Below are 27397 nucleotides of genomic sequence, written 5' to 3' on the forward strand. Positions count from 1 at the left end.
ACTGCAACGAAATGCAGAAGATCAGACACCATTTATTCAAGGTGGAGACCGAATATCAAAGAGATTGGAGATTGGGCTGAAAGCACAGATTACTAGCCACAATCTATCTATACATAACTAAAACTCTGATCTTGTTATCTTCCGGTTTGCGTGGTCTTTCTATTTGCGCAAAAACGGTTCGCGATAGCGCTACGATTTTTCACCAGTTCACTTGCTGTTCTCCTGTGCTGCAATTGCACCAAGTTTCGATCTGATCAGTTGAATATGGTAAAAGTTAACGAGGTTTAAAAATCTTTAAAACTGCGCGTGCGCAGATCGATCTTCTCCCCTGCAAGGCAGCACCGAGCGGATTTATTCTCTTCCCCTGTCACTCCCCGGGAGGGTCTGCCCCTTCCTGTGCCATCGGTTCTCAGGCTTCTGCACATTCTGTTAGTAGGGAGGTGAGAGCTTGGCCATGGTGGTGTTGGTCTTTGATTTAATTAGCCACCTTCTTGAGGCAGTCTTCAATGGTTGGAAGCCAATCCCCATGATGGACCGGGCAACGTCCACCACTTTCTGCAGGCTCCTTTGTTCGTGGACATTCAAGTTATCGAGTTCAATGAAGAAACTCAAGTCATACTTTTGAAGTCTCTTTCTCTTGATCTCTATTTTACACAGCAGCACATAAGTAGTACATGGTTATCCAGAATAAATTGCAGAGGCGTACTGGATCATTTGTAATGGATTAAAAGGCTACAGGGTGGTCAACTTGAAGATCAATTTAAAGTGATTGCATTTTTCTTGAGTGGAATATTTTTCAGTTTTTAGCAACAATACATTTGGTGGGGTGGGAGGGGGAGAAGAAGGAAAACTGTAACACTGTTGTTACACATTTGATGGATGACATTGAAAAGAGTTAATGACACTTAGTTGGTAAATGCTTTACTTTTCAATGCATTTCTTAGACTGAAAAATTCTTTACACGTGTAATTACTGGTGATTGATCATACACTTTCTAATGCGATGTTAAGTGTAATCTGCAAATGTAAAACATCCTCTTGAAATAAGTGTGTCTGATCTGAAATAATATTAGGAAAGAAAAGTGTGGATGTGAATAAATTTGTACTTTTTAAATGCAATACTTTCTGGTGTTTGTGTTCAATATAATGAACACATTCATCAACAAGAGAGGAAAATTAGATACAGTAAAACAGTTTTCAAGTGAAGGGAGAAAAACATTATGTGACATAAAATGTATGTTTCACCTTGTAATTGGATAGCCAATCATTTCCAGCTTCACTTGATAAAGGTGTCAACCTATTACCTGCCACCTATTATAGAAATAAGTATAACACAGAAATGAAAGTAGATTCCACAATGTGAATACCAACAGCAGCAGAGCAATAATGATGATGTTGGTGTTCAAATGGCAAATTCCCATGAGATGTAAAAAGGGTTGAGAGGTTGCTAGATCGAAAAAAAAACAAGCATTACAGCTCAATATTTTACACAAATCTATCCATTTGTTTAGTGTCATTTTGTTGGTCTTTCTGACCTCTGAAAATAATACTCAAAAGTAACAAGGAAAAGCAACCTTTCCACAATAGTGCAATCCAACACCAAGGATTCTGGAACCTAATGTGATAAGACAACAATTGTTTTGTGGAATTTTTCACTGAATATAAGTTAAATCAGTGAACCTACAGGATATTAATCTATTTATACAACCCCAACCAGCCGTATCCTATAAATAGCATGTACCTTATCCCAGTGCTCAATAAAGTATTTAATCATCCATGGCTATGCTTATTGCTTTCACCGTCAATTCTAATCTTAACCTGGTGTGTTCAAAAAAGTTAAACAACATAGTGTTAGATACTTGCAAAGTCACCAGCTACTCCAAACATGTAAACTGAATGAGAAAATAGTTCATCGTACCTAATCTGGTTCAGAGCCTATTAACATTGTTAGTGCATTTTCCTGTTTTACAAATGCAGTTTGTGTGAAATATCCTGAAAGTACTTCCACGCCCTTTGACTTTCTTTTTTATGATGATGGATTACTACCTATTCATTTAAGTATTGATGCACCTGCACAAATCATTGGTGAGACCAACTTGGAATAATACGTTAAACCACAGCTATTGGAAGGATGTCATTAAGATGGAACGGGGGCAGAGGAGTTTAGTTTAGGTTAGTTTATAGATATAGAGCGGAAACAGGCCCTTCGGCCCAACGAGTCCACACCGACCAGCGATCCCCGCACTATCCTAAACACCAAGGACAATTTTTACATTTATACATTTATACCAAGCCAATTAACCTACAAACCTGTATGTCTTTGGAGTGTGGGAGGAAACCGAAGATCTCAGAGTAAACCCATGCAAGTCAAGGGGAGAACGTACAAACTCCATACAAACAAGCACCCGTAGTCAAGATCAAACCCAGGTCTCTGGCACCATGCGGTAGTAGCTCTACCACTACACCACCGTGCTGCCCTAAGAGATTCACCAGGATATTCTTAAGGCTCTCCTCTAAATGCTTACCAGCATATGAGAGACCCTTATTTAGCATAATATTCCTAATGTGATCTTAAGCTAAGAGTTATACAAGTAATCTAATTTACTTTGTAGACATATATAGAATTATTATTAAATGTCTTCTGAAATCCCAGAGATTTTATATCCATGTGAAGATATTATATGAGCATAAATTTAGTAACAATCTTCAAGAATTCTAGTGTATTAAGTTTGTTAACTCGTATTTCTAAAGTAATGCTGCTAAGTCCTTTTAGTCTGTACATTATTTATTGGGACATTGATGGAGCTTTGTAAAATATTTTCATTCATTTCATTTGAAACTGATTTGAGAATGATGGTTACACAAAAAAGCTGGAGAAACTCAGCGGGTGCAGCAGCATCTATGGAGCGAAGGAAATAGGCAACGTTTCGGGCTGAAACCCTTCTTCAGACTTGAGACTTGAGAATGATGGTGCTGTGATCACCCTTTCATTTGCGCATTGATTCGGCTACAGAAATCGTTGGTGAGACCAACTTGTTGTACTGCGTGCAGTTCTAGTTACTCAGCCTTAGGAAGGGTGTCATTAGGTCGACCGGGTGCAGAAGAGATTCACCAGGATGTTACCTGGGCTTGTGGGCTTGAGTTAAAGGGAGAAGTCGGGCAGTCTGAGATTTTTTTCTTTGGAGGCCGAGGGATGACCTTACAGATATGATGACAAGATCATCAGTCTTTTTCCCATGGTAGATGATTCATAATTAGAGGGCGCAGGAGAGTCAAGAGTGTTTTATTGTCATATATCCCAGAATGAAATTGTGAGAAGGGGGAGATTTAAGATGGACCTCAGGGTTTATAAACTCAAAAAGTGGTCCATATCTGTAATGAGCAGTCAGATAAACCTATTGTAACAGATACAATTATGATTTTCAAAAGACATTTCAAGAGCGGTATAGATAAAAAGGGTGTGAAGGCAATGAGTCAAATGCAAGCGAATGGGACCAGCCCAGTATGGTAACTTGGTTGGTGTGGACAAGGTGAGCTGGAGGGCATGTTTCCATGTTGTATGGATCTATCTTTTGTATGTACTTGAAAGTCAGAATAATATTAACTACCGAGCAATTTAGTTTAAACTGCTATATATCCCACGATATGGAATAACAGAAAGTCTTTCAAGTTTCAAAGACTTTTATGCTGCTATATTGTGTGATAGAATGGCAATAAATCAGGAAATCCCCAAGCATCCTCTGTGAAAAATACTGTACACTAATAAACACCTCAGTCAGTGGTCTTTGCAATAATTCAACACTGACTGCTTAGAACACAGTTTGCAGAGGGATTCTCAGTTTTATATGTTATATAGGAGATCACTGCATCATCCTACAATGGGACTGAAGACTAGTAATCTTACTTCTCAACACCTTTGCTGTTAACTCCTATTAAACTAAAAGAGTACCATTCATATAATGCAGTACAATGTCACTGATAATCTAACGAGAACGTAATTAGCTCAGGTTCACCTTTCAGGCCATACTACATTCAGGTCTTTTGCACACTTTGTAGTTGTGACATCATAAATAGTACCAAATGGGCTCCAGAACATCAACCTACGTTATCCATTGATAGGCATTTATTGGTGGCAAGTGCCCATTGCAAAGCTCCAGTGACCCGAGTTCAATCCTGACCTCTAGACCATGCTGTGTGTGGTTTGCAAATTATCTCTATGAATGTGAGGGTTTCCTTCCACATCTCAGAGGCATGGCAGGTTAACAGGCCATAGTAAATTGTCCACAGTGTGTAGGAAAATGGCATAATCAGGTCAAGTTGAAGGGAATGTAGAGAGAATAGGTTACAGAGAAAATAAGTGGGGGAAGGGAGTTGCTCTGAGCTGATATAGACTTGATGACTGAATGTCCTCCTATTACGCTGTAAAGAAATAAGAAATATCAAGGTAACCATGATGATAAAATTTGAATATTTATACCTTGTCGTGATCATCTTAATATTGGGTTTTGTTTCATCACGGTTACAATAGTATACCAAAATACAAACACCCTATTTCTCTCAATATTATTTTATCTATGTCTGTTAAACATTGAGAACTAATGGACTGGAAGCACGATGGTAAAGTGCCATGTATATAACGCAATTGGTAGTTTTAAGAACTCATAATTATATGGAGAGCAACGATGCTTGCATTCTCAGCCACTGCAACGTGCAGATTGAAACATCACGGGAAAAGAAAGGAGGAGGGATTCTAAATTATCAGTGTTCATCTTTTCATCTTCGACACCCAGTAACAGAGCAAGGTTGCACCATTCCTCGTAATTTAGAGCTCCGTAATTCAGTTTGCTAACGTATTTGCTGAGTGACAAATGATGCAAAGATCCCAAAACAAAGATCCATAGAGAAAAAATAAAAAAGAGAATTACATAGCAATGTGCATCACATTTTAATAGTTTGGGGGTAATGCCATATGTAGCTAATTAGTCTGTCTACTTAGTACTGCAATTTGACAGTGCTAGGATCTATTTATATTCTCCCTCTATAAACTGGCGATGGACATTGTGATTTCTGCCTGCGAAATTGCAGACCAAGTACGATTAGGTAAGCCATGGCAATGATTATATACTTTTTTTTATTCCCAAGCCTTCAGCTAAATTCAGTTCCGACACTATGAATTATGCTTGTGCAGAGTTTTTAGGCTGTCTTCATTGTAAATATCATGAATATATTACCCAACAGAGCGGAACAATTGTAATTTTAAGAAACCTTCCTCAAGGAATAAATATAAAGTAAATATTTTGATAGAGATTAGGTAGGGGTTACATTAATACGATGAATGGTGGATTATTTTACTGTAAAATTATGGGAGGAATAGATCAGGTAGAAGCACAGAGTCTCTTGCCCAGAGTAGGGGAATCGAGGAACAGAGGACATAGGTTTAAGGTGAAGGGGAAACAATTTAAAAGGAATCGGAGGGGTAACTTTTTCACACAAAGGGTAGTAGGTGTATAGAACAAGCTGCCAGAGGAGGCAGTTGAGGCTGGGACTACCCCAAAATTTAAGAAACAGTTAGACCGGTACATGGATAGGACAGGTTTGGAGAGATACAATACAATACAATTACAATACAATTTATTTATCGTTTGAACCCCATTGAGGTTCAAACAAAATTTTGTTTCTGCAGTCATACACACAAGAAAGCACCAAGACACAACACAATTTACACAAACATCCATCACAGCGCATCTCATCCTCGCTGTGATGGAAGGCAAAAACTTCTCTCCCCCTGCACTCCCCATTCCCCTTCCGATGTCAGAGTCAAAGCCCCCGGCGGGCGATGGTAATTGTCCCGCGGCCATTAACGCCGCGCCGGGTGATGCAAGGCCACGCTCCGGGTCTTGTTGTTGGAGCCCCCGGCGGGCGCTAGCAAAGCCCCACAGCCATTCCAAGCCACGCCGGGCGATGATGTAAGGTCCCGCTCCAGGTACTCTTCAACCCCGCAACTCGGGCGAGTGAAGTCGCCGTTGCGGATGCCCCGAAAAGCGATCTCCCAGCAGAGACCCGGGCTCCCGGTGTTACTGTCTACCAGACCTGCGGTAAGCCTCCGAATCCCCGGGGTCGGGTCGCAGCAGCGCGCCACCACCGCTCCTCCCACTCCGAATTCGGCCAGGTCCACGATGGTGAGTAGGTTCGCAGGCTCCGCGACTGGAGACCCAGGTCGTTCCTGCTGGAGGCCGCTCCACAGTGCTGGGCCCCAACGACAACGGAGACCCGACAGCGAAAAGGTCGGGTTCTCCGTGCAGGGGATAGATTTTAAAAGTCCCCCCCCCCCCCCCCCCCCCCCCCGCCCCCACACACATACGCAAAAAAAATAAAATAAAAACTACATTCAAACAAGACAAAAAACAACATAAAGACACACGGACTGCAGAGGCCGCTGCGACGGGAGTCGCGCCGCCCACCTTCTATGGACCAAGCGCAGGCAGGTGGGACTAGTGTAGCTAGGGCATGTTGGCCGGTGTGGGCAAATTGGGCCAAAGGGCCTGTTTCCACACTGTATCACTATGACTCTATGACTCTGATATATGCAAAATTTATTTAAGCTAACAAATTCATTTTATTTTATATAAGCTGCAAAAAAGAATTATGTAGCAATGGTTTAAATCATATCAACCAATATTTTATTCACTGTGGCAATGTAGTACACTGATCAAGTAAAACAATTAAGAGAAATGACTCGCTAAACTGATTGCTTATATGTGCTCACTTAATTTTTATAATTGCTAAGACAAAGGCACGATCATTGAGGAATACATTTTTGTCAACAATTGCTACTGTGATGCTATTTTTACTTTTATTTTCCAGTCATTCCTTATTTGTCACCTCACCAATGTAATTGCTGACTGTACTTGTGAGTTGTGGTAAGCAGAGTACTCATCCTGAACATAAGATTTAGTGGTCAGAGGCTAAATATAAAACTGCACAAACCTAACCACAATTGACAAGAATAACATACTTAAATCTAATGAATTAAGCTACTATGAATACTATTAATGGCCTCCAATGTGACAGTTCTACTGAGGTTGTTGTGCATGATAGTATGTGAAAGAGTTCCTGCCTTGTGTGCAACTGTGGATCAAACAGTTTCTACTCAATATTTCAGAAGTGATTTATTTGTTCAGTTGCACTTCAAAGTATCTGCATATGAGCAAAAATCTGCTATGACCTGGATGATTGGGAAATGTTTAATAACAATATCGTTTGCAAAAAATGTGATTTAAAAAACCATCTTTGATAGGTTTAAAACCAGGTTAAAAGATTAACCAGGTGCAGTGTAAATAATTCAACTATTCTGGCAGCTCTTCTTGAACCTGCAACCTCAATCACCCTGAAGGAATAGACCAGCGGGTGCACTGGAGTACCACCACCTCCGGGTTCCCCTCCAATTCACATCATCCTTGGAAAGGTGGTGGTTCGTCAGCATCTTCAAGTGCTACAAACATGCTGAGGCAGTTATGTCCACAATACTAATGCACAAAGGATCTCAGGAGTTAGATCCAGCAATGATGAAGGAACTGTGATGTATCTTGGGTCGGCACAGTAGCGTAGTGGTAGAGCTCCTGTCTTAGAGACAATGCATTTAATGCATTTCGTTGTCTCTGTACTGTACACTGACAATGACAATTAAAATTGAATCTGAATCTGAATCTGAGAGACCCGGGTTCGATCATGACTACGGGTGCGGTCTGTATGGAGTTTGTATGTTCTCCCTGTATCCTCGTGGAGTTTCTCTGGGTGCTTTGGTTTCCTCGCACACTCCAAAGATGTACAGGATTGTAGGTTAATTGGCTTTAGTAAAATTATAAATTGTCCCAAGTGTTTGTGTACGGGATGATCGCTGGTCAGCGTGGACTTGTTGGGTCAAAGGGTCTGTTTCCGTGCTGTATCTCGAAAGTCTAACAAGTCTAAAGTGTTTCCAAGGCAAGAAGCAATGGTCTTGTCAGCAAAGCCCAAATCATGTAAAATCATGTAAAAATAGCTATTTTTCAATCACCAACTGTGCAGAGATCCCAATTTTAAATTACTTAAAACACTGAAAGCACACATAACTATTTTCTAATTCTATTCAGTAGTCAGTTTCTGGGTAAATTCTGAAACAAGCTAACTGCTCACAAATAATCCCAACTAACGTCCTTCAAGCTAAATAAACTCATTTAATTTTAAGGGCCTTCTCAAAGTTCTTAACTCAAAACTCAAAAGGTGATTGATTTCATCTGGAATTGACACATTTCCCAGAGATTTGTTTTTAACCAGCATAAATGATCAGAGAAACTTGATTTGCGCTGAATATAAATTGCAATTTACGTCAAAGGAGAGTTATGAAATATACAATCTCTCCTTTGAATTATTTCTTATATCCTTAATGTGGCTATGATCAGTAGAATAATTGCATCTCATCAATGAGGAGAAGTCCATTGATAAGTCCTCTTTGATTTTGCTTCTTTTTGTTGGGCACAGAATTCTTCAATTTTAAGAAATTCAGTCGGTGAAATGGAAGAATACCAAAAGAAATGGTAAAAAGATAAGTCAAGAAACATCTGAAGATAGTTAAGATAATGAATAGTTTAAATTTCAAAACCTTGAAGGAGGTAAAAGATAATTACAAATGGAGATGAGATTTGAAGTTCAAAGATGGAATATAGAGTAAGAAGAACATTTTGGTCACTTTATTTGCAACCTATAATCAACACGAAAAGTAAAGTTCATAGGAATGCTGACCACAGAGAGAACATGTTGAAGGAGGAGGTTGGAGGAGGAGGAGGTTGGATATGAGGGATTGGAAGAGGGTGGGGTGCTCACTGCCAGATAATCATTATGCTGCTCCAAAAGTTATTAAGGGCCTGTCCCACTTGGGTGACCTAATCCGCTAGTTCCGGCGAGTTTGCCCTCGACTCATACTTGCAGCATGGTCGACACAAGGTCGTAGGAGGTCTTCGTAACTCTCCTGCATGCTCGAGAGTGGTCTTCGCGTACTTGAGACCTCAGCTAGGTCGCAGCGTTTTTTTTCAAAATGTTAAAAAGTGCCCGCGAGTAAAAAAAGGTCGCCATGGAAAAAAAATCGATACTTTTTTTACTCGTAGGTTTAGTCGTAGTAGATCAACATGTTAGTCGTAGGTAATCGAAGGTGGTCAAAGGTAGTCATAGATAGTCTTCATCATAGTCGAAGGGAAGTCGAAGGGAGGTTGAAGGAGATCGAAGAAGGTCGTCTTCAAGGGCCTGTCCTCCTTGGGCGACCTAATCCGCGAGCCCAGAAGAGTACCTTCGACCTTCAAGCTCGAGGGCACTCGCCTGGAAAGCCTCGCTGGATCGACCGGCCGCATTGAAAATGCGAGCTGGATCGACCAAACCGCGAGCTACATCTACCGACCACACACACACACACACACACACACACACACACACACACACACACACAGCAAGGGTTGGGGCCAGGGGCAGCAGAGGAGCAATGTGTCTGCGCGATGGGATAGCAGGGGGGAGAAGGGGAGGAGAAGGGGGAGAGAAAGAAAGAGAAGGGGAGGAGAAGGGGAGGAGAAGCAGTGGAGCCACTTTTAAGAAGTTTAATAAAGTTAGTGGGCATTTTACCTAGGGTCATCCTAGGTCGTGAAACACCAATGAGCCAATCAAAATGCCCGGTCAGCGAAGGAGATGGCCTATGGCTGCCCTTGACTGCCTGTAAGTAAATAGCGACCCCACTCCACTGCATTATGAGTAAAAAAGACCCATGCTGACCAAATTTTACTCGCGGAAAATTTTTCAATATGCTGAAAAACTTTCTGCAACTTAGCTGAGGCTGCGAGTAGGCGGGAACCTACCTCGAGCATGAAGGAGAGTTCCAGCCTCCTCATACAACCTCTTAGGACCTTGTGTCCACCATGCTGCGAGTTTGAGTCCAGGGCAAACTCTTCTAAACTCGCAGATTAGGTCGCCCAAGTGGGACAGCCCCTTCACTCTCCACTATTCGGTGTCCAATTCTCCCGAAGTTAGTCGTAGCTAGACATAGCTAATCGAAGCTGGTCTTCAACATAGTCGAAGGAGGTCGAAGAATGTATTCTACATAGTCAAAGGAGGTCTTCAACATGTCATTTTATTAAACTCTTCTAAACTCGCCAATTAGATCGCCCAAGTGGGACAGCCCATTTAGATGGCATGGGGTCAGATTTCTTCAACAAACTTTGGGTTTAAAATAGACCTACCAAAAGAAAACATTGCCACATGATGTAACCTTTAACATTTGAGTTGCTCTGGGAGAAATTATTCATGCAACTTCATTTTGCATCATTTCACGTTTACGAAATGAATTGCTAAAACAATATTAATAAAGGAAAACAGATGAAAATGAGCAATTTTTTGGTCCATTCATTTCAAACCGTACAATTTGTGTAAACAACAATTTACGTAAACCCGCCCACCCCACCCCCTAACTCCAAATATCCCCATTTATACCAACATTGACCAATACCCTGCTTTATTGATCCATTTTATTTTAAGCTAAGAATCCATATCTTGTCTAATGACACAATTTTTGAATATAGCAGAGTGACTGCTGAGAAAGGAGGAAGGTGCCCAATTTTACTCATAAGACTTCTAGTGTATCACAAGATGGGATACAACAGAGAGACCATGTTCTAATCCATATCAATATTCCACTCTTTGTTATACCAAGATATAATAACATGTTGGAAACCCCATTGTGTAATATAGGTAGGGCTTTTAAAGGCTGCACCGGATATGAGTGAGATTCAATTTTCCAACTCGGCTCTTATTTTTAAACTTATTAAAGGAATGGATCTATTACTTTTTTTATCTGCACTGAACACTGTTTACCAAATATCTCTGTGTTCCTTGAGCCACGCTGGCTTCTGGTTAAGCAATGTCCTCAACTCTAAAATTCTCACCACACTCCTTTCAAATCTTTCTCTTGCCTCTCTCCCAATGCCCGTGACATCCCCCAGCTTTACAGCCCTCTGGGATATCCATGTTCCACTTACTCTCTCTTGATCATCCTAGAATTGACTTGCTTCACTATTGACTGCTCTGCCTTTTGAATCCCATTCCTAAATGGGTCTCTTTCTCTGTCCCTGTTTAAGATGTTCCTTAAGAACAATTGTTTATCAAAGCCTTTGGTCATCTGCAGTAATAAATCCTATGTGGTTCAGCATTAATTTCCATGAGAAATAGTTCTGCCCAAAACCTTGTGACATTTTGTTCTGTGAAAGTGATGTTTAAATGAAAGTTATTATATGCATTCGAGTTAAAACTGTTGACGTTGTATTCTTCACAAGGTTGGACAGAAATTAGCGGGATTAAAATGAGATTTGCTGATAATTCTTACACTGTGTATTTATTTATTTTAATAAAACCCAGCACATTAAATGATTCAGTACTGCTTTATCTCACTGTTATTACTCTGCCATGTAATTAATTGTCTACAGTTGAAGGCAATTTGGTTAATTAACCAGTCTTTCTGGTTAATATCACAAAATGTATCGTTAAGTGCTCTTAGGTTATTGTATGACAGAATTAGATATTGGGCAGTACAGAAACTCCACACCCTCACTTGCTAATGGGATGAACCAAAGCTGCATTATATATGAACAGCAAATATATGACAATTTTTTTATGTAAATTTATTTTTACAGCCATGTACTTGACTCGGTAGGTAAGATGACTAATGGTGGAAGACGGTAATATCCTACCAGTGATCTTGCAGCAAACTATATTAAGCCATCAAAATAGCAGAATGTTTTCCTAGTGTTTCCTGTGCTCTAGCAGAGGATAACAATAAGCATTCATTCTCGTCTTCCTTTTCTTGTTTTAGAAAATATTAGTTAATGGAGTTAACTGCATGTCCAGTACTCTCACATATATTCTTTTCTCATTCTGAAAAGGAATCATCACATTAAAATATGTCCTTCGAATAAAATTGTTATTCTTCCTCAAAGAAAAGGCACAAAGTAAAAGATATTTTCCATTTATCATCCACTCTCGAACAGATAGTAAGAGAGGTGTAAACAGCTTTGAGAGTTATTAAATCAAATGGCAACTAATTATTTTCTTACATGGTACAAGTGTTGTTCCCTGCATTCGATTGTTGATTCTAAACATTTGGAGACACAATCTTTGCTGTGCAGCACCTTTAAAATGCAGATCGCAACACTGACCACTATACAAGGCTTTTCTCAACCTGACCAAAGCCATTAACTCCATTAATGGACTATGGAGCATCATTGTCACATCTGACTCCCCGCAGAAATGTGTCTCCATCTTATGCCTACTACATGATTGTTAAGCAACATGTTTGTTGGTGCTACACAGGAGGGTTTAAACTAGATTGGAAAGGGGACAGGACCCAATCCAATAGTAAGGCAGGTAGGAGCCTGGATGTCAATATAGAAGGCAAAAACAGGAGGATCAGTAGACAGGGCAGGCAGCAAGGCAATGAATGAGGAAATTGGATTAAACTCCATTTATTTCAATGCTAGACCCCTGACAGGCAAGGCTGATGAACTCAAGTAGTGGATAGGTAAGTGTGACTGAGACGTTATAGCTATTACAGCAACCTGGGTAAAGGAGGGACAGAACCAGCAGCTTAATGTTCCAGGACACAGGTGCTGTAGGCAAGATAGTGGTGGTGCTATGTGGCGGCAGTTACTTTATTGATTAAGGAGAATATTACAGCCGTAGTTAATCCAAGATTATATTACTGAAGGATCTGAGGGTGGATCTGAGTAATAAAAAGGGGATAGTTATCTTGGTGGAATTGTACTATAGGCCCCCCAAGTAGTCAACAGGAATTAGAGGAACAAATATGATGAGAGTTTGCAAACAGCTGAAAGACTAATAGGGTTGTCATAATAGGGAACTTTAACTTTCCCAATATTGACTGGGACTGCCTTAGTGCCAAGGGCTGAAATGGGGTGGAATTTGACAAGGAAATATGGAGAGGACTCTACAAGACAGTGAGCAAAGCATGCCCTACTCAGAGAAAAATGAGCAGAGCAAGTGACTGACGTGCTGGTGGGCAACCACTGTTCTATTAGCTTTAAAATGTTTATGTGCAAGAACAGGCTGGTCCACAAGCTAAAGTTAAAGTTCTAAATTTCTAAAGTTCTGACAGATCTAAAATTCCCTGTTTTCTCTCTCCCTCCTTTCTTAAAAAATGGGGTTACATTGGCTATCCTCCAGTCCACAGGAACTGATCCAGTCGAAAACATGCATCCACGATTTCTAGGCCTACCTCCTTGAGTACTCTGGAATGCAGACCATCAGACCCTGGGGATTTATCTGCCTTCAGTCCCAGCAGTTTACCTAACACAATTTCCTGACTAATGTGGCTTCTCTTCAGTTCCCCCCTTCCACTAGATCCTCAGTCCCCCAGTATTTCTGGGAGATTGTTTGTGTCTTCCTTCGTGAAGACAGAACCAAAGTACTTGTTTAACTGTTCAGCCATTTCCTTGTTTCCCATTATAAATTCACCTGTCTCTGATTGTAAGGGACCTACATTTGTCTTCACTAATCTTTTCCTTCTTACATATCTAAAGAATATTTTGGTCAGTTTTTATTTTCCCCGCAAGCTTTCTTTCATGCTTTTTTTTACCCCTCTTAATTAACGCCTTTGTCCTCCTCTGTTGAGTTCTAAATTATTCCCAGTCCTCCAGTCTGCTGTTTCCTCTGGCCAATTTATATGCCTTTTCCTTGGATTTAAAACTATCCTTGATTTCCCTCGTTAGCCACAGTTGAGCCGCCTTTCCAGTTTTATTTTTTCACCGGACAGGGATGATCAATTTTTGGACTTCACCCTTGCGGTCTTTAAATCTTTGTCCTTATTGCACACAGTCTGTTTCGATGGCAGGTCATGTTCCCCATTTACCCAATGCTGGACTCTCACACAGACGTCCTACTCTGAGTTCTGTCACAACAAGAGACTATCAAGTGGAAGGAGGAAATGATTAAAATATGTTCTCAAAACAACTTTAAAAATCTGTAATGCTTTCATAAACTTGTTGGAATCTCCTTGGCTGATCAATATGGAGATGGGGTTTTTGCAATGCTACTGAGATGCTCAAGTACATTAAGCAAGAATGCATGGAAGACCAGTATGAATAAGAGAAGGTGAGCACTAACTCCCAAACTATCTGTCTGCCCACTCAGTCACACACCTGTGGATGAAGACACTGCAGATGCTGGTTTACACCAAAGATAAACACAAAATATCAGAGTATCTCTGCAGGCCAGGCAGCATCTCTATAGAGTAATGGGTGACGTTTTGGTTCGAGACACTTCTTCAGACTGCTTCTTTCAATCTGAAGAAGGGTCGCGACCCAAAATGTCATCCATTTCTTCTCTTCAGAGATGCTGCCTATCCCGCTGAGATACTATTTGTATCTATTTTCCGTCACACACTTCCTCCCACACCTGGGGTAGAATCTCACACGTAGACATCATTATCTAGGTATATTGCAAAGCCTACCTGAAGCATCGCTGAAAATCTGTCGCTGCAGGTGTGCGTGATTTTGGCGCCGTTTAGAGGGGGCGGGTTTAAAACGCGATTTTCCCTAGGCTGTTCCAATCGAGGATGTTCAGCCTAGTTAATTATTAACGGAAAATCGCTGGAATATTCCGTCGCTTTAGCTATTATTAGTTTTAAAGGCTTTATATAATTGTTGTAGTAATTTAAAAATTAACCTCTAAACCCGCGACCACCGGCAACCAGCAGGGTCTCATACAGCAGACAACAGAAGGTAGGCTGTTTATTTTTACATTAAAAAGGGCTTCTTAAGATCCCTTTATGCAAAGTTTAATGTTGCAAGTAGCTAATTTTGGGCCCATTATATCCCGCAGTATTTTTCTGGGCATTTGAGGGCACAAATCTACCGCAATGTGAACGTTCTAAACCAGCGCGTTCACAGGAACCCACTAGAAAGCTGATTTAAATTGACTTTAATTTACAGCAATTGAACACTAAATTCCTTCCATTTGGCCTATAAATTAATGTAAATGAGATTTAAAAGTCATGTTTTATTGTGAATTATTTGTGAATATTATTTGGACACTTAGGCTATTTAAAAATGTTAATCATTTATTAAGAAATAGATAGATGTTTAGATCTAGTAATTGAAGTTTGAAATTAGCTCCAATTGAGTAACTAACTAATTATATGCTTTAATTTCAGGTCATCCAAGTAAGATTGATTTATATTTGTTTCAGAATGCTTCAATCTATGATAACTGAAAATTTCATTCAGTTCTCTTAATTTTTAAGAAAGTTATGGGCTCTGTTATGGGACTGTCCACGATCACAGCTTTTTTGTTATGTCCATAGAAAATCAATGATGCTAATTTCCGAGTATGAAAATAGCCATAACATTTTAAATACTTGAGATATGAAAGTGAATTAGGTGTCAAATTAAACTTCTTTTTATGCTTTATCTGATGGGATAAATTGCAGACTTGATTTTTTAAATCTCAAAATTTTGTAACATTGCTACATTATCCACCTCAAAGCCCAGAGAACTGTAATGGAAGCACATCATCTACAACACCAAGGCATTGTCAAAGAGGATAACAGTCAAAGAAAAGATGTTGCTTTCACGATATTCTGCACATATATTGAATAATTATTACTAAATTTAAAAAAAACTGCACAGATTTTCAATTTAGAAAAAACTGTGGCTGCTTCACTTCCATTTTTTTTTCAAATCCCCATTGATTCTTTAACTTTGTGTAATTTCAGTGAAATTAATTAGAAATGAAAAACAGGGCTTTCAATTCTCCACTGTGCTCATCCTTGGCTTCAGCCACTCCCCCAAATAGGCTGTGTAAGAAATATTGAAAAGGCAGTAATTACTCGTAGCAGGAAGCATCCCAGTGCATTAATATTCATGTGGCAGAGTTGTGAACTCTTAGTGACACAGAATGAATTGGAGCAGATTTAGGAAAGTTTGCAGACAGTTTGCTGTTCATGGTTTTTGTGCCATTGTAATGGAGCAAAGTCCTTATTATAAATTATGAAATATACGCTTGGGACCAGCAGTGAATAGAAAATAACAGTATGGTGTTTCAACAAGGACAACAGCAACAAAATTAATTTTTCAACACTTGATGAATTCCAATGATATAATGCATAAACAAATTAGAAAGTTGTTTTCATGATGATTTTTACTCATGAAAGTGGGACATCATAATGCTGAACAATGTACTATTTTGCCATTTCAAGCATAAATAAGTCACATCGCTAAATCAGATTCAGAGCAATGCTGTTTGATTTTGAAGAAAACAATTGAAGTGAATTTTATTTTGCCAAGAAATGTTCTATTGCCTTCATCAATTAGCCATAAACTTTGATCAAAGTGTCTAATTTTGCCTGGCATTACGCTTGTCAATAAGTTCAAATAGTTTTTGGGCTGTGTTAATGAGGTAGCTTTCTTTATGTAATTAATCATCCAAATCTGACCACTCTTTTGGATTATGAGTTTATTAGGAATTTGTTTGGCTAAAACTTATTGCTGTCCTATCGTATTGCAGGGAAACAAATTCTCTGTTTCCACAACTTTGAATACAGCCTTGTCAGCTGAGCTTCAGACTCCTTTGTGAACAGCTGGGATATCCCAGATGTGGTTAGACTGAACTACACACATTTCTATAGTCACATCTGGAAATCAACGTTGACCATTGATGGATTTACCCAGTGGCGTGTGAAATTGCCCACATTTGGAAGTAAGATCGTTCAGTTGTGGTGTCAGAATGTTTTTCAATTAACCATGTGTCTGTCTGATAAAAAGAGATTTCTGTCTTCTCTGGGAAGTTTCCAAGATTTATCTTGTTCTTTAATAAATGTACCAATACATGAATAGAAAAAGTTTAGAGAGATATAGGCCAAACACGGGCAGGTGGGACTAGCGTAGTTGACGTGGGCAAGTTAGGCCGAAGGTCTAATGCTGTGTAATTTCCATGCTGTATAAATAACTATGACTCTACTCACATTTTGTCATGGTTTACACAAAAGGTGGTAGATATATGGAATGATCTGCATTAAGAGGTAGCTGAGACCCTTTGCATCCTTTCATGGTTTCATGTCAAATCTAAGATCGTTAACTTTGAAAGCCATGACAAGGTTATTTGGGCAGTTTACCTTTTCTGATGACTCTGTCTCTTGCCCCAAGTGAATGAAGATGGTTGAAGTGATCTCTGCAAACCTGTGCACAAAAATGGAGGCTGTCAGTCAGTATAATAATGAGGAAGCACTGTCACTGTCAGAGTGGCGTTTTACTTTCTCAGGTGTCTACAAGAGCCTGTAGGGTTATATTTGAAAGCAGAACAAGAAAGTTATTAAGGCCACAACAGGGTAGGAAGAGATAAATTGGCCAGAATGTGACAAATGGCAGTGGATGAGAATGGCAGTGAGCCAGCAGCAATTATGAAATCATGTTAAGGGTCATTTCTTTCCGGAGAGGAGAGGAAGGGCGAAAACCAACAGAGAAAAGAACATCACAACATTTGGGAACAAAGTATGTCACAGTGAGTCAGCCTATTGTGATCGTGTACTATTGTAGCAGCTCTGACAATTCAATTTCAATTCAGATTTTCAACTTAACTGGACCCAAGTTGGAACATTTCTTTGAAATGAAAATGACAGTCCATTTAAGTGTTACTCCAAACAAGAAATTGTCTGCCAGAAATGATTAATTCCTAGTCATTGACTTTATTCTCTCCCTAATAGTCATGGAGTCTACAGCATGGAAACAGGCCTATTGGCTCTGGAAGGCGACACCGGACTGTCAAAGTCGCCACAGCCAGACATAAAAACAGCTTTTTTTCCACGAGCAGTAGCTCTACTCAATAACCAAGTCTGTAGCCTCCTTTTGCTCTGGTATTTTATTTCATTCACATGTTTAAATTATAATGTTTTATTATTAATGTTTAATGTTTTATGTGTCATTCTTAATTGTTACTGTGTGTCGTGTTGTTAATTGCGAGCGGAGCACCAAGGAAAATTCCTTGTATGTGTTCATACTTGGCCAATAAACTTATTAATTCATTCATTCATTCATAATCATATACAGCTCTATAAGGTCACCTCTCATCCTTCTGCACCCCAAGGAATAAAGTCCTGCACTGCTCAACCTCTCCCTATATCTCAGACCCTCAAGTCATGGCAACATCCTCGTAAATCTTCTCTGCACTCTTTCCAGCTTTCCTGACCAAAACGGAACACAATACTTTAAATGTGGCCTCATCAATATCTTGTACAACTGTAATGTGACCTCCCAACTTCTATACTGAATACTCTGATGAAGGGCAATGTGCCAAAAGCCTTCCTGTCCACTCTGTGACGATGGATTGGCAATGGTTTCAGGATTTACTAGACCGTGGGCAACATTGGTGTTAGAATTTGTGACTGATAGTCTTCACAAAAGGATGATCCAAAATAGTAATATTAATTATTCAGACTCCTTGTACCAAAATGTACACCAAGATAATCTACAGTCAAAATATATACAACCATACCTTTGTCCACAACAAACTTCAAATATTCAGAGTAGTGATTGAAAGATGGCTTTGTTTCAAGATTAAATTTTCTTCTTCACTAAGTCAAGTCAAGTCAAGTCAAGTTTATTTGTCACATACACATACGAGATGTGCAGTGAAATGAAAGTGGCAACTGATCAGAATCACTAAGATCAGAACTGCAGAACATTCTATGAGTTAAAAACGATTCCCAACATTGTTATGGAGCATTTTTGCATTTTTCTGATATTTCCAGCTATAAAATGTGCATTTAAACTTACACAGATGCATAATATATTTTACGTTATGTATATGATGTGGTGGTTGAATGAACTAGGCCATGCATAATTTAATTAGAAATGAATATATCAAATTGGAGTTATGTACCACAGAAAATTGGTCCAATTGCTGCTACACTGTATTATGCAACGTCATATAAAATTAACAACCAAATATATTGTCCAGTTTCATTACATTTCCTGCTTCAAAACATGTTTTAATTACCACATTAGCAGATCAATTAATTCATATTAAGTTGGGCAAAATGAACAAATTATCGTAATGAATATTTGATCATGAAAATGCAAGTTATACTTCCTAAATATGCTGTAATTAAAATCTAAACTACATTCACTCATTCAATTACAAACAATACATTTTGTCAATTAAAACAAGAAAAAAGGATTTTAAATAAATGAGAGCTGATGTAATAATTAATTCAGAGATATATTTATAAGAACACTTACAAGGAAATGTTAACAATTTCTCAAAACTAAAGAAAGCAGTTAGTTTCAGTTACATTAACGTTGACAGCACTTATTTTAAAAGGTGACAAGGATAGAAGAGTAAACCAAACACAACATTTAGTGGCTTCACAATATAAAGAAGCTTCATTTTTCAGTAGATTACGCACATTGAAATACCACAAAGTAAATTGATAAAGCCTTTGAAGGCAATTTATTTATTGAACTTAGATCTCTGGCACAGCAAGGCAGCCAGATCCTACAGAGTTTGCATGTTCGCCCTGTGACCGCATGGGTTTCCTCCAACATCTCAAAGACGTACAGGTTTGTAGGTTGATTTACCACTGTAAATTGTCCCTAATACGTAGGAAGTGGATGAGAAAGTGGGATCACATAGAACTAGTGTGAATGGGTGATCGATGGTCAGTATTGACTCAGTCAGCTGAAGGGCCTGTTTCCTTGCTGTATCTTAAAACTAAATTTATCTAAACATAGAAATTGCACTCAAATAGATGAGGCCTAATATCAGATCTGCCATGACCTTATTAAATGGCAAAATAGGCACAAGAAGCATAATATGCTTTTAATTCTCTTATTTCTAATGCCCTCATGTCTAGGAAGTGGAGGGAGAGATTGTAAAAATAACGCAATGTGGCAAGGTCAGTAGATGTGTGCAGACATGGAGAAAGTTAGGTAGTCCACTACACCACAGAATTCTCCAACCCTTTGACTCTTTCCACATTGTATTCCCCTTTGTGTTCACTTCCATTGATTACTCAACTTTCAGCTATCTGGGCCTTATTATTTGCAATTGCTTCATTTAACTAACTTTAAATTCACAACTCCCAGCCACTCACCCTCTGAACCTCAAACCATCAACCCCACATTCTCTCTCGAAGAGTCTCTTTCAAATTTCTCACATTGGCTAATGTTTTAGTCACTCTTCATTCTCTGACTCATTTTCATTAGGTTATGCATTTACCTTGGAATGTTTTACATGTCTTCTTCTTGCGTATGGCGTGCACAGCCTAAAGTTGCAGATCAAGGGTAGACATCCAGGCCAGGACAGCATCAGTTACTGGGAGGATGGCTTTGATGCCACCAGGGAAAAGCCTCAGTGAGCAGTCATTCACGATGTGTGGGATGGTCTGGTCCGGATGTCCGCGGTCGGAAGCAGGGCTGTCTGTCATCCCCCACTTATGCAGTGATGGGTGGTTCTTGCATGGAGGGTGGGGATTCTGTTTAGGATTAGCCATTGCTTGCGATGGAGGTCAAAACCCGGTGGTTTCATTGTGGGGCCTGTGATGACCTCCCCATTGTTGCCTTTGGCATCTTTCCAGGCTCTGCGCCACTCAGTCTGGGAGTCAAAGTCTTCCAGAGATTTAACGGAAGACCAGAAGAGTTTGCGGGACTTCAGGCACATGTTGGGCAGATTGTTCAAGTCAGCATGGATAGGAAGGCCAGGGCTAGCCTCGACGGTGCACCAATCTTTCAACATCCTCTCCGTATGCTGGGAGGGGCGATATGAGAGAGGACAAGGAGCCACGGCAAAGGTGTTGACTTCTGCGTCCCTGTGATGACCCGCATTGCAGAGTTAAGGACAGTGTCAACTTGTTCGGTGTGGCAGCTATTAGCCCAAGCTGTTGAGCAAAACTCGGTTGTTGAGTAGACTAGGGCTAAGCTTGTGGAGGGTGTGTGCATTGGATCCCTAGCTGTTGCCTGCAAGTTTCCTGATGATGTTGACCCTTACTTTCAATTTATCATCCACCCTTTTCAGTTGTTCACGATAGGTGAGGGTGCGATCCAGGGTGACTCCGAGGTCTTCATTCTTCATTCTTCACCAGCTTACCACAAAAGGACACTCGGAGCTTTGCATTGGTGAGCCGATTGCTGAGGTGAACGGCAGTGACAGTTGTCGTCGATGGGTTAGGCAAAGTCACCAGAAGGTGAAGTACTCCTCCATCCACTTCAAGTCTTGGGTTAGCACTCTGCCGATATCCTCAAGGGCAGCTCCCTGGTAGGCAAGGGCAAGGTCATCTGCATATCCAAAGTTCCTGGACGAGATAGCTGGCATGTCACTCACATAAATGTTGAAGAGTAGGGGAGCTAGGACTGCGGCCTGGGGGAGATCATCATTCAGGGTCCTAAGCGAGACCCTAAATCTACGGTTGCTGAGGATGGATGAAAGAGCACGCATGGTGGTTTGGCACTTCAAGATTCTGGAAGCTTACAGCAACAGACCATGTCTCCACACGGTGTTATAAGCTGATGACAGATCGATGAGAGCAACACCAATTTTCAGGGCACGTTGGAAGCCAGCCTCTATATTGGTGGTAAGGGCAAGGACTTGATCTGCGCTGCTTCTACCAGGTTTAAAACCAGCTTGCTCTCTGGGCAGAACAGGTTCTAACAATGGAGAAATCCTGGCAAGCAGGAGGCGCTCAAGCAGCTTGTAGAATGTACACAAGAGGGAGATGGGTCGGTAACTAGCTGGATCATCAGCAGATTTTATGTTAGAGGCAGATATAAAAGCAGATTAGTGTTGATATGGTCGTGTTCATAACAATAATAGTGATTGTGTGATGGTTTGAGGTGTGGTGAGAATTAGTAAATTTTTTATTTTTTTAAATTTTAACAATTGCTGTTTCCTGTCATTTAAAACTACTTCTCAGATTTGAATATCTCCTTCAGTATACCCGTGGCCATGCATGACAATTCTAAAATAGGTTGAGCTACAGATAGATGAACTATGTGGACTCTTAGGAGCCACTGCTTACTAAAGCCAAACACAGATGGAAGCTGATAACAAAACATTCTTCATTTAAGGAAGACACCACTCATCTTAAAGAAAAGACAGGTACAAGCCAATGTATCAAAACCCACATCATATGGTACACTGGATTCTTAAAGGGTCAGCATTCTCATGTGTATTAAAGTAGAATAAACCATTAGGCCATCCTCGTGCAAACGTAAATGTATTTTCCACTTTGACATAACTGTGGCACATGATCAAAACCCCTACATCCCCTCAGCTCATGATGTTCATGATGGAAAATTGTGGGAAAAGGGAGAACTCCAGAAATGTGCCGGGGGTACCATGTAGAATGCCTTGACATTAATATAACAACTTGCAGCTGGTGGAGATCAATCATATCATTAGCTCCAGATTCAAAGTTATTCCTACCTGAACAAATGTCTTTCAATTCAGTACAATTTATTATAAGGCACATACCGAAGCACCAAGGTCTTATGCAAATTAACTCATCAGTAACCACACAAAGTCAGGTGAAAGAAGCAGTCCTATAGTTTCGATCATTCATTTAACATTGTGGCAATAACACAGCAGGAATTACTGTCTCCTCCAAAAATAAGTTGTCCAGCAGAGATCAAAGATTAAAACTAATTCCTGTTATATAACAATTTTCTACCTCACTGGCTAGGCCAGAACAGCTGCCGAATTTCACATTTAAAGTAAAATTGACTTCTGATGCGAGATTCATAGTTGGATCAATTCATTCAAGACCCGTGTAAATGGTGAGCCATGTATTCAGCATACATGGTACAGGTACAGGATACTGAGTTGGATGATCAGCCATGATCATATTGAATTGAATTGCAGGCTCGAAGGGCCGAATGGCCTACTCCTGCACCTATTTTCTATGGCTCTGGTACCATTTTGCAAGCTAGGAACAAATAGCTCAGAATTAATTATGAGTGCAGGCAGGTAGGACTAAGGGGAAAAAAGTTGTTCGGCACGGACTTGTAGGGCCGAGATGGCCTGTTTCCGTGCTGTAATTGTTATATGGTTATATGGTTAATGTGCATTTTGCAGTATAATAGACAAAGATTGAACACAAAAAGTCCAACTAAATTATATATTCACTTCAAGAAAACAAACTGGCAGTGGATGTAAGTGGTAGATTGAATCACTATTAACACTGACCATGTTCAACACAATATATCGTTCCAACTCACCTGGGGTCGGATAACTTTCTCAATGTTCTTCAGTGCTGTATCCGGGGATGGAGGTGAACAATCTGGGGTGGGGCCTGTACTTTTCCTCTGGTGATTAGCCCCTGGTGCAGTGATAGTTACTTGTGGTGCAATTTCTGCAGATAAAATAAATGTATCTTAACCACATTTATATATTAGCATTTATTATATTTTGTGAGTAAAGATTCTCTGAAGAGATTTATCATCAAATGATAACTAGCTAGCCCATTGTTTTTGCAAATTCTACGCATTGACAAAACATGGATTTAACACTCCAAGTCTGTATTCACACTGTTAAATAATGCTTAATATGAATCATGCACTATGTCAAATAAGCTGAAGTGTTTTAGCTGCTAAACTAATAATAGCAATAGCAAAATCTGAAGCTAAAATGATTGAACATTCAATTGGGTAAATTGCTGGACTGAGAATAGATGGAGAAAAATGTCCAAATTTGAATAACAGATATCCACATAGGCATAGAGTTGTAAAGTGTGGACATGGACCCATTGACCCACCATATCCATGTGACTTTTTTGCCCATCAACACTAATCCCTACATCAGCCTGTATAAGGTCTGGATTCTTCTAATCGTTGCCTGTTCAAGTGATATACATCTATCAGAATGTGTGAAGGTGAACTAACAGTGTGAGCTTCCTTCTACTAAACTGGGGATCACAGGATTTTTCTGAAAACTCTTTTACTAACTGATTGAATAAAATCCATTAAAAAAACTTGATTACATTTGTTTGAGGAAATTGTGTTGACGACCCTTCCTTATTATCACCATTAACATTCTTAAATCTGATTTTCTGAACCTGTAAGTATCCATTTGTGGAAACATCCATGGTACTGCCAGTGATAATTAATAATAAATTTAAAATTTATTTTATTCACATTGCAGATCACGGACTATTCAAAGGCAAATGTTCCAGATTGCAGGGTGGAACGGTGGCTCAGCGGTAGAGTTGCTGCCTTACAGCTCCAGAGACCCAGGTTCAATCCTGACTATGCATGGGTGCTGTCTGTACAGAGTTTGTAACAATGTCCCTGTGACTGCATAGGTTTCCTCTGGGTGCTCAATTTTTTCTCCCACTCTTCAAAGACGTGCAGGTTTGTAGGTTAATTGGCTTCTGTAAGATTATCCCTCGTGTTTAGGATAGAACTAATGTATGGATGACCGATGGTTGTCATACTCTCGGTGGAACGAAGAGCCTGATCCCACGCTGGATTTCTAAACTAAATTAAACTAAACTCCCTGATATCTGCAATTGTTTTCTTAAAGATGCTTGGATATAGCACTATATAACACTATTGTATGCTCTGAATGCTCAAATATTCTTGATGAAGCATTTTTGAAGTCTCACCACAATCATAATGATGACAATAAAGCTGCCAATTTCTCCTTGCCAGTCATTTTCTCTTTAGCTTATCATTTTTTTACGAGAAATTATGATGTAATAGTGAATATTCAGCTTTAGCGATGTTGGATGAAAGGGAAGCAGCCCTCTGGTCTCAGAAATTATGCCTTGGGATCTTTTAAATCTTTTAGATTTAACCAATGTATCTCAAGGAGGCTATGATATCACTTGCTACCTCCAAAACATACATTCTATTGTTCACATTTTTCCTCCAAAACTGAATCATTTTAGTTTATTTTGCAATGATTACAGGTCAAGAAAAGTAGGAAAATTACTGCTATCATTTGTGTGTAAAACCTGACCAACCTTGGGTTGAATTAATACCATTAATCACTCTAGAGTCAGCATCAATTGTATTGCCTGGTTCTATCAAAACTCAAACCCTTCCAATGCTCAGGAGACTGTGTTTTATTGGAAAATTATGTGAAAAACACAAATGAAATTCCCCAATTCTCAAAAGCAATGTTGTCTGTTTCCCCTGCACTAAAACATCAGCTTTTCTATTTAGATGTTCAGTTTATTGTTTTTGTCAATAAAGTAACTATGACCAAGAATAATAAAATGCAAGCCAAAAGAAGAACCTGCGGAATAATATATCAACAGCAACCTTAATGTTTGTCGGAAAGCCAGCCACGGTCATATTATCTGTATAAGACTACATTTGAAGTGGTACCGATAAAAGAGGTTGGGGGAAACTCCCCATCAATCATGCCAAAAGAGCATACTGACTAGGAAATATATCACCATTCTTTCACACACGTTGGGGCAACACTTTTAAGTTTCTACCCAAGAACATCAGGAGGATTGCAGTGGTTCAAGGCAAAGGCTCACCATCAACTTCTCAGGCATTTAGGAATGATCTATAACCTCGTCAGAAATGCCAACATCCGTGAATGAAGCATGACATTTTTATTGAGCTATCCTATTAACGCCATTCCTTCCTCTTTTCCATTAACTTGAGAACAAATGTTCTTCCAAGTTCTTATCCCATTCTCATTGAAGGTTATTGGTGCATCCAGTCCTTGCCCTTTTTCAAAGACTGTATCCCAGAATAATGATTCCTCATGTGATCTCTGGTTCTTTTGGCAATCAATCAGAAACACTGAATCTTTGTCACTTGAAACAATTTCTCATTATCACTCTTTTAAAAGCTCTTTCATAATTTTGAACATTTTGCACAATACCTCTCTTAACATGTTACCAATTTAGGAACAGTCCCAGGCTCTCCAGACTCTATTCTTAACTGAACAATGTCATCCTTGTAGGTACACAAAAATGCTGGAGAAACTCAGCGGGTGCAGCAGCATCTATGGAGCGAAGGAAATATGCGACGTTTCGGGCCGAAACCCTTCTTCAGACTGATGGGGGGGGGGAGAAGGAAGGAAAAAGGGAGGAGGAGGAGCCCGAGGGCGGGGGGATTGGAGGAGACAGCTCGAGGGTTAAGGAAGGGGAGGAGACAGCAAGGGCTAGCAAAACTGGGAGAATTCAACGTTCATGCCATCCGGACGCAAGCAACCCAGGCGGAATATGAGGTGCTGTTCCTCCAATTTCCAGTGTTGCTCACTCTGGCAATGGAGGAGACCCAGGACAGAGAGGTCAGATTGGGAATGGGAGGGGGAGTTGAAGTGCTGAGGCACCGGGAGTTCAGGTAGGTTATTGCGGACTGAGCGGAGGTGTTCGGCGAAACGATCGCCCAACCTCCGCTTATCCTTTGTATCTTATCCCAACCTCCGCTTATCCTTTGTCATCCTTGTACATTGATGCTTGATTAGAATATTACTTATCCCCGTGTGATAGATTAAAACAATTCACTACAGCAGTAGATATGAAAATTCTAGTGCATGCAAATTACATCTTTCACTTTCCACATAGATGGCAATGAGCAGGAAAACATATCAAGCCTTGGAACATAGTGGAATCTGAGGGGACTTTAAAGGCATCTTTCCCGAATTGTTGCTACTTTGGAGACTTTGGAAAATTGGAACTAATGCTTCATCTATCCTATTAGCTATTTTTTTCAAGATGTTCAAATTAAGTCTGCAAAGACCTGGGATGGGGGAACATTGAGGAAGAAAATGCATATATTGTGCATTAAAAGGGGCGTCGGAAAATTGGACAGAATGAAAAAAAAAAGTATAACTGACTAGGCTAATAAGGAACATTTATAGCACACGACAAGGCGATAGGGAACCCAGGAAAATTACAATTACAAAGGAAGTGGTACTGGACAAAATGAATAAAAAGTTGTAAGCTAACAGATCCTTATGCACTTTATGCCAGGATCTCAATATGTGGCTAATTAGATGATTGATCCATTGGTTTGCATTTTCCAAGCCCCCCTAGATTTGTGGCAAGTTTTATTAGATTGCAAGTGTACTATTACATTAGCAAATGTAACTTCGTTGTAAAATTATAGAAGATATCACCAGAAATATGATGGGAAAAATTTAAAGCAACTGAACAATGTCAACATGTTTATAGGGAAAGGGAAATCAAGTTTGACCAATGTATTGGAATTCTTTAAGGAAGCAAAATGCAAAAGGGGAAACCAGTCAATGTACCATACTTAGATTTCCAGTAAGAAATTGATAAGAGGCCACTATAAAAGCCACTGCAGAAAATATAAGCTCACAGTGTAAGAAGTAACATGATGGTACAGAAGGCTGGTTGGC

At 39.8% G+C, this 27397-nt stretch overlaps 1 protein-coding gene across 10 annotated transcripts in view; it reads right to left on the bottom strand.

The window, feature by feature from the left end:
- The window catches only part of anks1b (ankyrin repeat and sterile alpha motif domain containing 1B), a 646306-nt gene that overhangs the window by 168681 nt on the left and 450228 nt on the right, over positions 1-27397 (bottom strand). For all 10 annotated transcript variants that reach the window (XM_055652964.1, XM_055652967.1, XM_055652963.1 and 7 more), the window contains one exon: positions 23287-23420. In XM_055652964.1, the coding sequence (XP_055508939.1) occupies positions 23287-23420 (134 nt within the window). The remainder of the gene's footprint in view (positions 1-23286; positions 23421-27397) is intronic.

This window comes from Leucoraja erinacea, chromosome 22 (genome assembly GCF_028641065.1).
Source record: "Leucoraja erinacea ecotype New England chromosome 22, Leri_hhj_1, whole genome shotgun sequence".
In the NCBI taxonomy this organism is placed as follows: domain Eukaryota; kingdom Metazoa; phylum Chordata; class Chondrichthyes; order Rajiformes; family Rajidae; genus Leucoraja; species Leucoraja erinaceus.